Below are 15072 nucleotides of genomic sequence, written 5' to 3'. Positions count from 1 at the left end.
TTTTTTCCGATTTTCTGTGTGGTGCCCGTTATTGAAACGGGAAACCGGAGAGATGAATGAGTACTACTTAAATTTAACTCGGAACGAATTGCATTTTCATCTAGATGATGGTTAGGCACTCCCACGAAAAAAGACCCATCCCCAGTTAGATTTCCCGTGAGATCGTATCCATGCATCCACAGTTCCACACCACCAGGCCCCACTCGTTAGCCAGACGTACATGCATTCAGGCTCTGAGCGAATGAGGGCACGCCACGGTGCACCTACATGGAGTCAAAACCTTGGCGCGAAGGTGTGTAACGGCCGCCGCGCGACGGCAGTTAGGCAGGGCGCCGGCGATCGATCGATGCTTCTTCTTCTCATCTTCTCCCTCCGTCCTTTAAAACCCCACGCTGTGCAGCAAACGTAGCTATCACCAACCCATTTTGCCTAGCTCCGATGTGAGCTTGAGCTCCAGCTCCATCTACCCCCATCAGTATTCAGTACCACCCGCGCCATTTCATGGAGGCCACGCCAGCCAGTGTCCTCGCCTTTGCATTTTTCATCTTCTTCCCTTTTCTCCACGGCGCTGGAGGCGCATCGGAAGAGGACGACCGCTCCACGCTTTTAGCCTTCAAAGCCGGCGTTTCCGGCGATCCTAATGGAGCTCTCGCCGGCTGGGGCGCCTCGCCGGACGTGTGCAACTGGACCGGTGTCGCTTGCGACGCGGTGGCACGGCGTGTCGTGAAGTTGGTACTGAGAAAACAGAAGCTCTCCGGCGAGGTCTCTCCCGCGCTCGGTAACCTCCCGCACCTCAGGATACTCAACCTCTCGGGCAACTTCTTCGCCGGCAGGATCCCGCTGGAGCTCGGCAACCTCTCCCGCCTCAAGTCGCTGGACGTGTCGTCCAACATGCTCGCCGGTACGGTCCCGCCGGAGCTCGGCAACCTCTCGAGCCTCAACTTTCTTGATCTCTCGGGCAACGGCTTTGGCGGGGCGGTGCCGCCGGAGCTCGGGAAACTCTCCGGACTAAAGCAGCTGAGCCTGGGCGCCAACCAATTTCAGGGCTCGATTCCGGTGGAGCTCACACATACCCGGAACCTGGTATATCTCAACCTCGGTGAGAACAATCTCTCAGGTCACATCCCGGCGGCCATCTTCTGTAACCTCTCTGCCTTGCAGTACATCGACCTCTCCTCCAATTCTCTGGACGGCGAGATACCCATCCGAGCAGATTGCCCCCTCCCCGACCTGACCTTCCTTGTCCTGTGGTCCAACAACCTTGTCGGCGGCATCCCCCGCTCGCTCTCCAACTCGACGAAGCTCCGGTGGCTTCTCTTGGAGTCGAACTTCCTCGCCGGCGAGCTGCCGTCGTCCGAAATGTTGGGCGGCATGAAAAGCCTTGAACTTCTGTACCTCTCGTTCAACTACTTCAAGAGTTCCCAGAACAACACAGACCTCGAGCCGTTCTTCGCCTCGCTTACAAACAGCACCGGCCTGAAGGAGCTCGGTGTCGCCGGGAACGACCTCGCCGGCACGATTCCGCCGGTCGTTGGCCGCCTCTCCCCGGCACTCACGCAACTCCATCTGGAATTCAACAGCATTTTCGGGCAGATCCCGGCGAACCTCTCCGACCTCGCTAACCTAACCGCCCTCAACCTCTCCCACAACCTCATCAACGGCTCAATCCCTCCGGGCATCGCCGGCATGCGGCGGCTCGAGCGGCTGTACCTCTCCAACAACCTGCTCTCCGGCGAGATCCCGCCGTCGCTTGGCAATGTCACGCGGCTCGGACTCGTTGATTTGTCGCAGAACCGGCTCGGCGGCGCGATCCCGGGCACGCTGTCCGATCTCACGCAGCTGCGCGTGCTCGCGCTCCATCACAACGACCTCGCCGGCGCCATTCCTCCGACCATCGCGCGGTGTGCGAACCTCCAAAATCTCGATCTCTCCCACAACATGTTGCAAGGAGAGATCCCCGCTGACTTGTCCGGGCTGAGTGGCTTGCTCTACCTGAACCTCTCCGGCAACCAGCTGGAAGGCCCGATCCCGGCGACCATCAGCAAGATGACAATGCTCCAGGTGCTCAACCTGTCGTCGAACAGGCTCTCCGGCGTGATCCCACCGCAGCTTGGCACCTGCATCGCGCTCGAGTACCTCGACGTCTCGAGCAACGTGCTGGGAGGCAGCTTGCCGGAGACTGTTGGGTCGCTCCCGTTCTTGGAGGTCCTCGACGTGTCCTGTAATGGCCTCACGGGGCCCCTGCCTCTGTCTTTGGAGACAGCGGCGTCGCTGCGGCGTGTTAATTTTTCCTACAACGGCTTTTCCGGCGAGGTGCCCAGCGGCGGGGCCTTCCTGGGGTTCCCGGCGGACGCGTTCCTGGGTGATGTCGGACTGTGCGTGGGGATGTCGTCGATGGTGCCTGGCTTGCCTCGGTGTGGCGGCGTGCAGCGCAGAGTGCTCCATAACCGCCGGGTGGTGGTGCCCGTCGTCGTCACGGTTGCGAGCTTCGCGGTGGCTATCTTTGGACTCGCCGCGTGCCGGGCCGTGGCGAGAACTGCGAGCGTCGGACGAGACGGGCGGCAATCGACGCTACTCTCGTACGGTGGCGACGAGTGGACGGAGAGGGGAGATCACCCGAGAATCTCGCACCGGGAGCTCTCCGACGCGACTGGCGGCTTCCAGCAATCGAGCCTCATCGGCGCAGGGCGGTTCGGACGCGTGTATGAGGGGACGCTCCGCGACGGCACGCGAGTGGCCGTCAAGGTGCTCGACCCGAAGACAGGCGGTGGTGAGGTCTCCCGGAGCTTCAAGCGGGAGTGCGATGTGCTGCGGCGGACGCGGCACCGGAACCTGGTGCGCGTGGTCACCACGTGCAGCCAGCCGGACTTCCACGCGCTGGTGCTCCCGCTGATGCCCAACGGCAGCCTCGAGAACCGCCTCTACCCTCGCGACGGCAGCGCCGGCCGCGGCATGGACCTCGCACGTCTGCTGGCCATCGCCGGCAACGTCGCCGAAGGGCTCGCCTACCTCCACCACTACGCGCCCGTCCGCGTCGTGCACTGCGACCTCAAGCCCAGCAACGTCCTCCTCGACGACGAGATGACGGCCGTCGTGGCTGATTTCGGCATCGCGCGTCTAGTCAAGGACGCCGGCGACGACGGCCTCGACATCACCGGCTCTGCCGACCCGTGCAACTCCATTACCGGATTGTTACAAGGTTCCGTCGGCTACATTGCGCCAGGTAATCTACTGTCAGATTGGTCAGTGCAAATGCATGCTACGTTCTTCTCTTAAAAAAATTTCCACGTGTTCTTGCGTTGTTTCAGAGTACGGATTAGGAGGACACCCTTCGACAGAAGGCGACGTGTACAGCTTCGGCGTGATGATCCTGGAGCTGATCACAGGGAAGCGGCCGACTGACGTGCTTTTCCAAGAGGGGCTCACGCTGCACGACTGGGTCAGGCGGCACCACCCACACAATTTCGCCGCCGTGGTCGCGCGGTCATGGCTGGCCGACAGGGGATCGCCGGCGGTGCAGGTTGACGAGACGGCGGGGACGGACGACATCGTGGCCGAACTGGTCGACCTCGGGCTCGCGTGCACGCAGCACTCGCCGCCGGCGCGGCCGACCATGGTGGAGGTGTGCCACGAGATCACCCTCATCGGGGAGGACCTCGCCAAGCGTGGCTGCGAGGCGCCGTCGGTGGCGATGACGGTCAGCGATGGGTCCTGCTCCACCGCGGATTCGTCTTTCTGACAAATGGTTGCGAAATCAGGATATAGATGCGCGGCGATTACACATTTTGATCTCTGTTTATCTAGCTAGTTTGTATTGTTTGGGTTGTTTGTAGAGTTTTGCTAAGTTTGAGCTGACTGATATTTTATGAAGCCTCAATCCATTTAAAGAAGTGTAAATGTAATTTAGATGACACTTTTCTAAAAAGCGTGGCAGTTTAGTGAAAAGTGCAACTTGCATTTTTAAGATTTACACACTCCGGCCCTCACTCAATTGGACTTTTCCCACAACTCGATACAATTACACTTTTCTCGATTTATCAAAACAGAAAAATCTGGATAACATAGACGAACCCTTTTCGGTTATAAAAGTTTCCATTTTAGACAAAAAAAAAGTGGGGGTGGGATGAGATATCTCGGGATTATTTCGTTCAAACCCGAAGAAGTAATCAGACAAGTGTGAATTTTCCGGGATTCGAAATAATCCCCTTCAATCCCCCCACAAATACACTAGAAGTAAACATGGCCTACATGTTGAGTTTGGTACGATGTTGCCTCGCCAATTTCGCCTATTTTAGTGTTTGGCCTGGTCGCCACTTCTGTTGCTGATTCTATACAGCAGGTTATAAAGTAAGAACAAACACAACAAAGCCCAGCAACAGTAAACTAAAATTGAGGAAGGGGTGTTATGCGCTTGTGTTCACTCCTTACAAAACCGTGTCCCACGTAGGCATGTGTGTACAATAATCTTACACCTACGAAAATCATCCTACAAAATAATCTTACAGGCTGACTGGTGGCCTGTGTTTGATCAGGTGGTTGTCCGTAACAAATTTTTGTAGGAAAACGTCAGTAGATGAAGCATTGCTCGTGTGTGCATTGTTTTTGAACATTGGCACAAAAATAGGCATGTTTAGGTAGGTGTGTCGTGTGCCAATTTCACTCCTTGCAGGTCATTGCCAAGAGGCCGTCAGAAGTATTTAAGCGTCTTAATTTTTGCCTGTGCTTCCAACCCAATGATGAGTACCAAAGTTCAGAAATGTCTAAACATATCAGTGAATTATTTTGCAGAGACAGGAACCATTTTATCACAGAGGAGTTGTAATCACAAGCAAAACTCCAGTTCTCAGAAAAAAAACAATTATATACAGGGCATCTTAACTGAAGTTAGACTCTAAGGTACTTATGCCGCAATGAGCTTCTGGATGTCCTTCTGCAAGAAATTCATGCCAGGAAGGCTGTGAGCTGCGGGGAACATCAACAGATGGTTCGGGAGAATAACATGCGGGGAATATGACAGATGTAGTTCACAACATTACATAGCTAAGAGAAGATTAATGAATGTGCCACTCAATGGACGTACCCAGTGCTGAGAGCTCCCGTACTGTGCGGGGTCTGGGGAAGGTGTTAGTGGCAAGCCTTACCCTCACATTGTGCAATGTGAGGAGACCGCGACTCGAACCTGGAACCTCTCGGTCACAGGCGGTGAGGCTCTACCGAATGTGCCACTCAATGAAGATAAAAAAAAAAAGATTTTGTTCTTAAATTGAGAGGTTTCAAAGATATTGAGTGTATTTACCAAACCATATAATGACAGGAAAACATAGTAACAAAATGGACCAGAAGCAAAAAAAAAAATAGTTGGTCAATTGGATATAAAGATAAATGGAATTTTGACTGATGGACCATGTCATTCTAATCCCTAGTGATAAAATTAAATACAACAAAGGTCATATAACCCATCCACTGCAGCAATTTGTACTTTGCAATACTGGAAAAGAGCAGAGCACATAAGGGCCTGTTTGAAATTCATGTATTTTTTGGGTGGGCATCGATATTTAGTTCAAATTAACAGGCCTAACTATACTACTCCCTCCATTCCTTTCTATAGTGCCTATAGATTTTTAGCACGGAAATTAGCGCAAAAGTATTTTTTACACAAGACCCCTTCGCTAAACGATTTAAGATCAGACTAAAATTAGGGAAATCCATAACTTCCTAACTTACTGTAACAAATCCCACAAATCTGTCTGGTTGACTCTCCATATATGTGCATCCATGTCTAATTAAGGAAAGAAAAACATTGCTTCCTAAATCTAAGCAATCCTTGGGGCCATGCATTAGGAATCTCAATTAATTATTTCCTATTTTGTATGGATTTTTTTTCATGCATATCGTGTGTGGGAGTTAACCGGTGGAGGGGGTAATTGAAAAAAAAGTCAAGCTACAGCCTTATATTGTGAAACAAATGCCAAAAATCTATAGGCACTATAAAAAGAAACGGAGGGAGTATTGACTAACTGGGCTTTAGTTTATGACTCGTTATCTTCAGCTTCGCCTAAAGTTCCAAATCACATAATCACACGATAGAAATTGACACACTTGCCAAGCCTATGCAGCTTGCAGATGCCCCGTCAACCATTCTGAGCAACTCTCATCATGAACTTGACATGATTCGAGCACCTAAGATTACACAAATTTCGGTCATGCCATAAACTGTGACTGATTGTTACAACTTTGAGCATGTGCCCTTTGGAGGACTCAAGTAGATCTAAGGCTCCCCAAGGACCCCAACAGTGTTCTAGGACATATTGGGGTTATTGTTCTGCATTCTGCTAGACAAGGCTGACTTTTAGGTCGATGCACCCCAAGATCCGAGCCTGCAATGGACTGGGGACTGTGTGTTTTATGAATAAATTAGCATATATTGGGTATCCTTTTAGAAACGCATGCCAACATATGTTCTGGAGTCCTAGAAACATAGACCCAAGTTCACTATAGTTAGTGAAAAATTGGAAGATCACACTAGATGTTGATAGGTTGAGTTAGTGTCCACTGTTTTTTACAGTCATTATATGAAGGAGAACAAAGGAGAGTGTTTCTTTCGGGAACTCAACTTTGCAAATCAAGTGAGAGTATCAAGAGTGACATAAAGTGACAGAGAAGCTTCACAAACCTCAATTTGGAATGGTGAAGTTGTTGGTGGATACCTCTCCACAACTTTGCCGTTTTTGTCCACTAAGAACTTCTCAAAGTTCCACTTCACTAGATCACCCAAAAATCCTCCAGCACTTGACTTGAGAAACTTATAAATAGGGGCTGTGTTAGGTCCATTGACATCAACCTGCCATTGTATGGGCATCCCATTAATTTTGGCAAATGGCAGGAAATAATGAACACAAAGCATTGCTTCTTAGGCTGGAGTTACCACCTTATCAAAAATAGGAAATTCAGCTTTGAACCTTGTGCAAGCAAACTGTTTTATCTGTGGATTTGATCCAGGTTCTTGAAAACCAAATTGATTGCATGGGAACGCCAGAATCTCAAACCCTGCAATTTAAAAAGTATGATGATATCAAGCCTGCTAGGTTCGTGAAAATTATTTTCATACCAATGCTAACAAAAAAAATAGAAAAGGGAATGCAATTGTTTCTGCAGTAGTTATTGGCAAAGCTCTTTGGATAGTTTACTCATCTGATCCGAAGCTTAAGTTTGTATTTTTTTCTCAAAATCATAGAGGTTATTCAGATGATATAACCGAATATATATTTCAATATTTCATCACAACAAATGGAGGATGTGATCTCAAGGAAATAGGGGGAAAAAGAGCATCTAAACTGAATCACATCGAAAGATGTGTTCTACTAAATAGGTATGCTTCTAAATGGCATGGATGCAAGAGATATCTTTGATGTTTCAACTTGCATATTGCTGACTGCCGTTAAGTGAACAAGATGTTCTTGATATATGTTCATATGCATTCACTGCACTAATGATTCCCTAGTGTTTAGGCACGTCGCTTCGAACTTTTCCCATAAACTCCTACAGATTCTCTTCAATCTCATCCATGGATGTTCATACCAGCGCAGGACACCATGTTGGACAAAGTCTTTGAAAAAGGTTGGTCGAATACTCAAGCAGAATTCGCCAAAAAAATCTCTTCTCCATATGTAAGCATGTGCAACCATACTTTATTATTATTGTTCTCTCACAAAAAAAGTAGCCATTGTCGTAGAAAAATATTTTGATTTCAACTATATGGTTTCAGAATAATGGGACCAGCACAGGATCCCTGGGCAGGTTAACTTATCGCGAAAGGTTATTAAATATATTAATTTGCTCAACAAGTTATGAAGGGTTTAAGAATCTGCATGCGTACACACTAGGGTGATTTTCTAAAGCAAGAGTAATAGCAAAATCACAAGAGGTTACTCCTGCAATAAAGAAAAAGGTCACAAATGATTGAGCGGTTCCTTGAACATGTATAAACGAACACCCGTAAGCAGACCTAAATTGTGCGTCATTTGATGTAAACACTGATAACACTACTATGATTAGTCATACTAATGAAAGGGTAAGCAACTCAACATGATTCACAGTACTTGATTTACAGAACTGATAAATCAGCAGTGTCTAGTCCAATGAACACAAAGGCTAAATTGCAAATGAAGATTACCTTGAGCCTTGTACTTCTCGTAAAGATGAGATAGTTCGGTGTAATTTGCTGTTGTAAGCCCGCTGGATTTCACAGAACAAGGCGAGGTTCAATGCACAATAATGCATGACTTACTGTACTGGGGATTAGGCAAAAGATTCAAAAACATATCAAGAAAATTACCACTGTGAAGCGACATTAACAATCAACAGTGCCTTTCCCTTGAACTTGCTAAGAGCAATACCTTTTCCATCAATATCCTGAGAAACAGAGAGATATTTTCTCAGACACAAAAGCCCAAAATAGATGTCTAATCCGATTAGGGAAGTATGCTGGATAACTCATGAATCATATACTGTAATAAATAATTGAACATAAATGCCATAGTACTGCAATTATGTGAAAGCCCTATGGAAATAAAAGCATCATGCTAGTAAGTAGCCAAAAATTTGCAAAGTAAATGTTGCTCGGGAACAAAGATGAATACACTACAATAAAAGTAAGAAGTGGGCCACAACAAATTTCATGAATATATATAACTTCCTTTCAAAAAGGAAGTTTGCCCCGGCCTCTTCATCGACTGATGCACCAGCCATAAATGTTTAATTTTACTTCTAAAACAATTGAACTCCAGAGAATTGCTCCTGTTCTCTCTTTTCATTTTACTTGGACTACGAATCTGCTTGAATAATATAAGTCTGCAAATGAACCACACGGCACAAGCCCACGCCAGTACGTTTATGTAAATCTACTAGCACATGCTCCCAATGCAGTATAGCCTTTCAAACATTTTACTGAAGTGTAGACAAAAATTGAAATCTGATACTAGCTAGCTCACGTTGAAAATTAGGACATCGATATTAACAAACAAAACCCATATTCTTGGTGATTTCAGAGTTGTCCTCCTTAAGCTAATTAAGATGCAGAAGTTAATTCTATCATAAGCATGTATCTGTTAAGAAAAGGCTGATTATGTATAACTTATGTTGATAGCTAATTCTGCAACACTTCAAGTTGCAAATGAACAACTTCTACTCCCTCCGTCCATTAATTGATGTCTGAAGGTTCGTCTAAATTTAGATGTATCTATGCACTAAATAGTGTCTAGATACATTAGAATTTAGACAAAACTTTAGACATCAAAAAATGGACAGATGTAGTACTATATATTAACCTTATTGGCCAATTTCAAGCGTTTCCATCGGCAGCACGAAACATATTTTACAATGTTTGGAGTTTGCTACAACAACCTACCTCAGCATTTGAAAAACACAACATCGACTACCAAATTCCATGAATATTGAACGCATCACCGTCACTGCAGTTTGAAATATTATTTTACCCTCAGTGGCAAACCTTGAAATGTTTCTACACTACTTAAAAAGGAGGAACATGTTCCTTATTCTGTCAATACGTCAAACCCCGTTTGGTCGTCCTCGTCGTACACCCGCTCCGCAAGGGCCTACCTGGGCCGTACCAATATGGGCCGCCCTCCACCGCACGAGCATCACCGCCCACATCTTTGGGAACGCCTCCTGCCTCCTCCGCGACGCGCCGCCTGCATCCTCTGCGACGCGCCGCCGTCGACGCCCCGGAGCGCGTCGTCCTCGAGTAAAACAGCGAGACAGCACTGCGAGGGAAGAGAAGCACGCGAGCCTTCTTCCGTTCCAAAGCTTCTACCAGAGCAACAGACGAGTGAGGAAGCGAGGTAAGGCGGTGGATCTGCGTTCGTTGAATTGAGCATCTCTTGCGTTCTTGATGTTTTGCTAACGGGCCTTGTGCTCACAACTGGTTGTGCTTGTGCAGGTAGAAGGTTCTGCGGCGGAGAGAGATGGCCGGGAAGGGAGGCAAGGGTCTGCTCGCGGCAAAGACGACGGCGGCCAAGGGATCCGCCGACAAGGACAAGGACAAGAAGAAGGCGCCCGTGTCCCGCTCCTCTCGCGCCGGGATCCAGGTTTGCTCAGTCCCCTTTTCCTCTCCTCCCTTTACTAGGGCCGTTCTAGATGTATAATTTCGCTATTGATGCTGATTCTTTCTCGGGGTTCGTTAGATCTGTAACTTCCGAATGTCATTACGCAGAATTCGACCAGGGTTTCATATTTCGTTCGTGCAGGAAATGCTCCTACAGTCATGGTGTTTTTTCTTCAGATTTCTGTCCCTACAATCTGATATCTTAAATCAGTTATTTTGCTTAGGTCCTTGGAAAAATAAACGCTGTCTTAGGTTCGTTACCCCTGTTTAAAGTTTGTTTGCTTTGATGCTTGCTAGATATGCATCGTCGTATTACTCTTGGCGTCCTTATTTGTTCTTAATATCACCGAAGTACCTGCACTGTTTACGTTTCATGAATTGCTTATTGGTTTTGCAAATTTGTATGGTTACAGCAGGCTAGCACTGCACCTAAGTATCAGTAGTTCAGTATTCACATAAGCTAACTTACTGTTGTAGAAGGCTTCAACTAATAGTAGCATGAACAACCTAGGTCTAGCCAGAGTTGTGCTGTGAAAAGTATTACACCCAAATGATATGTTCAGAGTCTTAGCTTCACCTCAGCATCAGTAATTCATTATTCACCTGAGTCTACTTGTACGGTTGTAGCAAGCTTCACTAAATCCAGTTTCATGAACAATCAATTCTACGTAGTCTTGTGCTGTGAGCCTGACAAGCGATTATATGCAAATGATCGATGAACGCCGCGGTGTCTCCTCCTGCCGATTCGTCCTCTGTGGGTTCCGCATTGTCAGCGCCCTCTTGACTTCGTCATCCCCTCCCGCGGACCCTGGTCCTCGATTGCACGTTCCCCACAGATCTCGCGCTCGCCGTCGGGGCTCACCTTGCAGCGCCTCCATCCTCCCTCTCCACCGTCACCTTTCTCTACCGACGAGCATCCGTCCACCCAGATGAGCGCTCTCACCCGCCGCCATACATCCGCCGCCCTTGCCACCGCCTATCTCCGCCGGTCTGCCGCCCTTGCTGACAGTTGTTGTTCAGAAGACTTAGCATTGCTGATAGCCCTGATGGTGCATTTCCTCTGTTTTTAGCAGTTTTATGTTGCTATATAATGGTTGTTGATTACTAACTCCTATGGGATCTATTTTACTCCAGGGTGCTGTCGATGAAGGAAAATAACCGAACAGAGGTAAGATGAGAGCCTTTCGGAAATGGATATACTTTCAAGCTTTAGCTATTTTATTGAGTTAAATCTCAGTCAAGGTCTCTAATATATGTTTGCATAAGCCTTCTCAAAATAGGTTCATATATAGATGTGCGATTTTTAAGCTTTCTGGTCGTCTTTGGCAGATAATGGCCCAGGTTTTCATCCATAACAAGGACTAAAATAAGTAAATGGTTAGTTTTAATGCTACATCATTTCCTATTATTCAAAAAGATCAGATATGTTCTAACTTATGTATTCGTGTATGGAAGCCATTTCACAATAGATCTATGTATTTATTTTGGCTTCCACTACTATCAATTATACCTGCTAATTAAAATACTTTACAGTGATCTTGATAATATATTTCAGTAGCTTAGTGAGATATCAGTGTGACATTAGGGAAATCTTAATTAGGCAATAGTTTTTCTCGTAGATAAATATATTATTCATGATTTTTATCGTATTCCTCAGTTGACGCTGGTTATTCGGAGCAGCAACATGATTAGCCTGGGGCAGCACCATCATTGGAAAACCACTAATGTCCTCATGGTTACTCCATTCAGTGGTTTGACCCTTCCAGGTATATCTTATTGATTTATTAGCAGTGCATTATATGCTTCTGGCCAACTCATTTCGCTCTTCATTTTCTCTAGAAGCATGAACATGTCACTCCGCATTCAGTATATTTTTGGCCACTGCGTTTTAAATAATTGGAATTTTACATGCTTATAATACAAGAGATAGATCTACGTAAATACTGTGTTTGCATTATGTTTTGCCAAAGACCTTCGAATGTGAATGTGTGCATTATGTTTCCTAACTTATATGGGAGGCATGAACGGGATCCGGGGATGATGCCTTGTTCACTGGTTGTTGGCATGTAGTAGCTCTCTTTCCTGGTTTAATCATATTGCAATTTCCATGTGGTGAAGCCCAAACTGAATACCGCTCCATACATGAAGAAGGGCCTCATGATGAGCTTTAGGAAGATGGAGCAATAACACATGCTGAGTTGGAAAAATAAGGGTAATAATGCAGTCCATTTGAAGTTGTAAAAAGATCATCCATAGTTGAAAAACATGACAGAGAACAAAGGAGTCTAATTTTGTGAACGAGGGAAATCAAAATGGCAGGATATTTATCTTCTCATAGCTCTAGATATATTGAAACTTGGGGAGGGAGAACACACATTCTCTCACTTTACAATGCAAGCCTTTTACATATAGAAAATGCCAGAAAGAACTTCTCAACGCAAAGCAATCCTGGGGAAGGACAATTTTTTTAAATCTTGGTTAACGTGTCTCTAATCTGGCTGATAACATTTCACGACAAAAGGGGTTATAAGTATAACAATTTTTTCTAAAGCATGCAGTCAGCAGGTAAATATTGTGCCGTTACAGAAACATTGCCGAGCAAATCTAGATTTTTTTGAAGTGCTGCCAAATGGCCTCCCTTGAATAGCAAGACCAGGATTTATCTTTTTGGTGAAATCAATGTCAGGTAAGAGTTTTATTTTACTATATTTCAGTGTTCAATGTGCTCAGGCTTTATAACATGCTGCATTATTGTGTTCCGAGTTGACAAATTTTAGTGTTTGGTGTTTTACAGAGATTTGAGGATTTGAGAAATAAACCATATATGGTTTTGTGCTTGCGGTGATTTTGGCACTTGGAGTCACTTTGCATGGCTGGAATAGAATCAGATCTCATAGTATAACCAGACGAGTGTGCATCACATATTAGATATAACCGCTGAATATTAAATACCGCAGTGTGCATCAGATTCAAGGTTAGTGAGTCCCCTTATCTGAAACTCTGAATTGATGATGCAGTTGCTAAAAGTGGCTCTTGGATATCAGGTGGTTTGCTTGGAACATGGGTTTTAGGATGATCGTGAGCAACCTAGAAGCTGAAGAAGCCTTCAGTGGTATCTCGTGATATATTTCCGACCCTTCTAGCCGAGATTAAGCGGTTTGTGCCATCCCCCAAGCTGCACACATTATAGTGGACTTACAGTTGCTTCAAGGTAAAGTCTTGTTTGGGACGAGATGAATGCGGAGAAATGGTTCGTGAGCGCTGCACTGCTGCACTAATGTGAAGTGAGATGATGTACTAGGCATGTTTTTTTTTTATTTGGTTGGAATTTCGCAGCTCTTATTACATCACAGTTTGTCATAGCATTGCTCCTGAATTATTTGCAAAGTTCCAAGGAAAAAATAAGAAACAGAAATATATGATGTAAATCTTAGCAATAGATATACATAGATATACAGAGTATATTTTTCAGAATTGTGCAACCTTTTTGTTTGACGTTGTTTGATTAAGGGATGGCTATAAACTGATATATGTGAAATTGTACAACAAGAGAGACTACTCATTGTACGCCCAATGCCAATAAAGTTCAGTTTATTTTTGTTAGGATGTATCAGCGAATACCAGCTCTGTTTGGGTTAGGATAAACGCATCCATTCTGATCATGGTAGTGCATCTCCTGCTATGCCATCGGCATCGACGCCAGGCTAGAGAGGTTATGAGCCATCATGATATATCCCAGTGGTGTGGCTACTTGGCACCGCCCGAGACTATCAGGTGCGCTTGGTGCCTCTACAGTGTTGATTTTTTCCCGTTGCAACGCACGGGCATTTGTCCTAGTTGAACTAAAATATAAGTTTCCAAATAGACTGGCCCGAGCCGGCCAATTCCAAGCACGCCCAGCAATTCCACGACGCATTTCAAATTCTCTGTATTGAGTACAGCAGATGGTTACAACACCGCCCACCTACCTCAACGACATACCATCAAACACCTAATGCCACCGCAGACAACCAAACAATACCACCCAAATTCACACAAATCTCACCTAGCCCTTCCACTGAACCAGGGCGTGCAATTTCACCCGTCGATCGCGCACGGTCGCGCCTCACACGCAATCAAGTAGTACGATACCACCGAAAATGCGCCATTCACAATTATCACGAAATTTACGAGGCGAGAACGGGTCACCTTCACGGTGAAGTCGTAGATGCTCTTCTCCGTGGCTGCGGTGGCGTAGGCGACGCCGGGCGCCGACCTGCGCCTCCGCGGCGCCGCGACGGAGACCGCCGCCCTTCTCCAGGCCGCGGAGTGAGCCGGGAGGGGCGCGAAGGATGCCGCCTTGGGGAGCCGCGAGGCCTGCGAGGCGGGGAGGAGGCAGGCGAGCGCCGCGGCCGTGGTGGAAGAAGCCATGATGCTGGCGTGGCCGGCGGTGTGTGGTGTGCTCGGGGAGTGGGAACAGACAAGGGTGGTGGCGAGGAAAGCCTGGGCGCGGTAGCGGCGCCGGATTGGTTCCCGGCGATTCTGGTTAAGGACGGGGGGAGCTGTTGCGGATGGACCCCTGGGTTTCTCTAGATTTGCAGACAAGTTCTCCACATTTCCTCCTTGCTACTACCATTATTTTTTCTCCAGAAATACACAGAGGAATCTCTTTTATGATAAGGTAAGATGAATCTAATGGGCTGCTGATTTTGTAGCAGAGAAAAACCTTAACACAAAGCAAGTTCTTTATCGATTCACCAAGAGAAACATGGTGCAGTGGTCGAGTTTTTGTTGCTCAACAAAGCGAGGGGAATTTTTTCTCCACTCCAACCACAACATATCTAAAAGACCCGATTAAGTCTAGGTCTAGCAAAGTCGAAGATCTTACTAAGCGCCCGCTCTTAGAGACGGGGCATCGACATAGTACCCATAACGAGTTGGCTTGGGCGCCAATCCTTCGAAGAATGTAG

The 15072-nt window shown here is 46.6% G+C and overlaps 3 protein-coding genes across 3 annotated transcripts; 2 read left to right on the top strand and 1 right to left on the bottom strand.

Annotated features, from left to right (window-relative positions):
* The first annotated feature begins 247 nt into the window (after positions 1-247).
* Positions 248-3963, top strand: LOC127317918 (uncharacterized). The gene is made up of 2 exons (XM_051348520.2): positions 248-3223; positions 3309-3963. Exons 1-2 carry the CDS (start codon positions 502-504, stop codon positions 3737-3739), a joined length of 3153 nt encoding a protein of 1050 aa, XP_051204480.1. The 5' UTR covers positions 248-501; the 3' UTR covers positions 3740-3963.
* Positions 3964-4737: 774 nt separating this feature from the next.
* Positions 4738-14639, bottom strand: LOC127317919 (probable phospholipid hydroperoxide glutathione peroxidase). Its single transcript, XM_051348521.2, has 6 exons — positions 14312-14639; positions 8336-8412; positions 8174-8235; positions 6929-7047; positions 6674-6841; positions 4738-4930 (listed from the first exon to the last, which is right to left on the bottom strand). Exons 1-6 carry the CDS (start codon positions 14531-14533, stop codon positions 4901-4903), a joined length of 678 nt encoding a protein of 225 aa, XP_051204481.1. The 5' UTR covers positions 14534-14639; the 3' UTR covers positions 4738-4900.
* On the top strand, positions 9545-13602 carry LOC127317921 (uncharacterized). Its single transcript, XM_071823214.1, has 6 exons — positions 9545-9860; positions 9959-10106; positions 11258-11291; positions 11781-11889; positions 12918-13097; positions 13168-13602. Exons 1-5 carry the CDS (start codon positions 9545-9547, stop codon positions 12923-12925), a joined length of 615 nt encoding a protein of 204 aa, XP_071679315.1. The 3' UTR covers positions 12926-13097; positions 13168-13602.
* Positions 14640-15072: the final 433 nt, after the last annotated feature.

Source organism: Lolium perenne, chromosome 7 (assembly GCF_019359855.2).
Source record: "Lolium perenne isolate Kyuss_39 chromosome 7, Kyuss_2.0, whole genome shotgun sequence".
Classification (NCBI taxonomy): domain Eukaryota; kingdom Viridiplantae; phylum Streptophyta; class Magnoliopsida; order Poales; family Poaceae; genus Lolium; species Lolium perenne.
The sequence above is the reverse complement of the archived record's forward strand: the minus strand, read 5'-3'. Positions and strand labels throughout refer to the sequence as shown.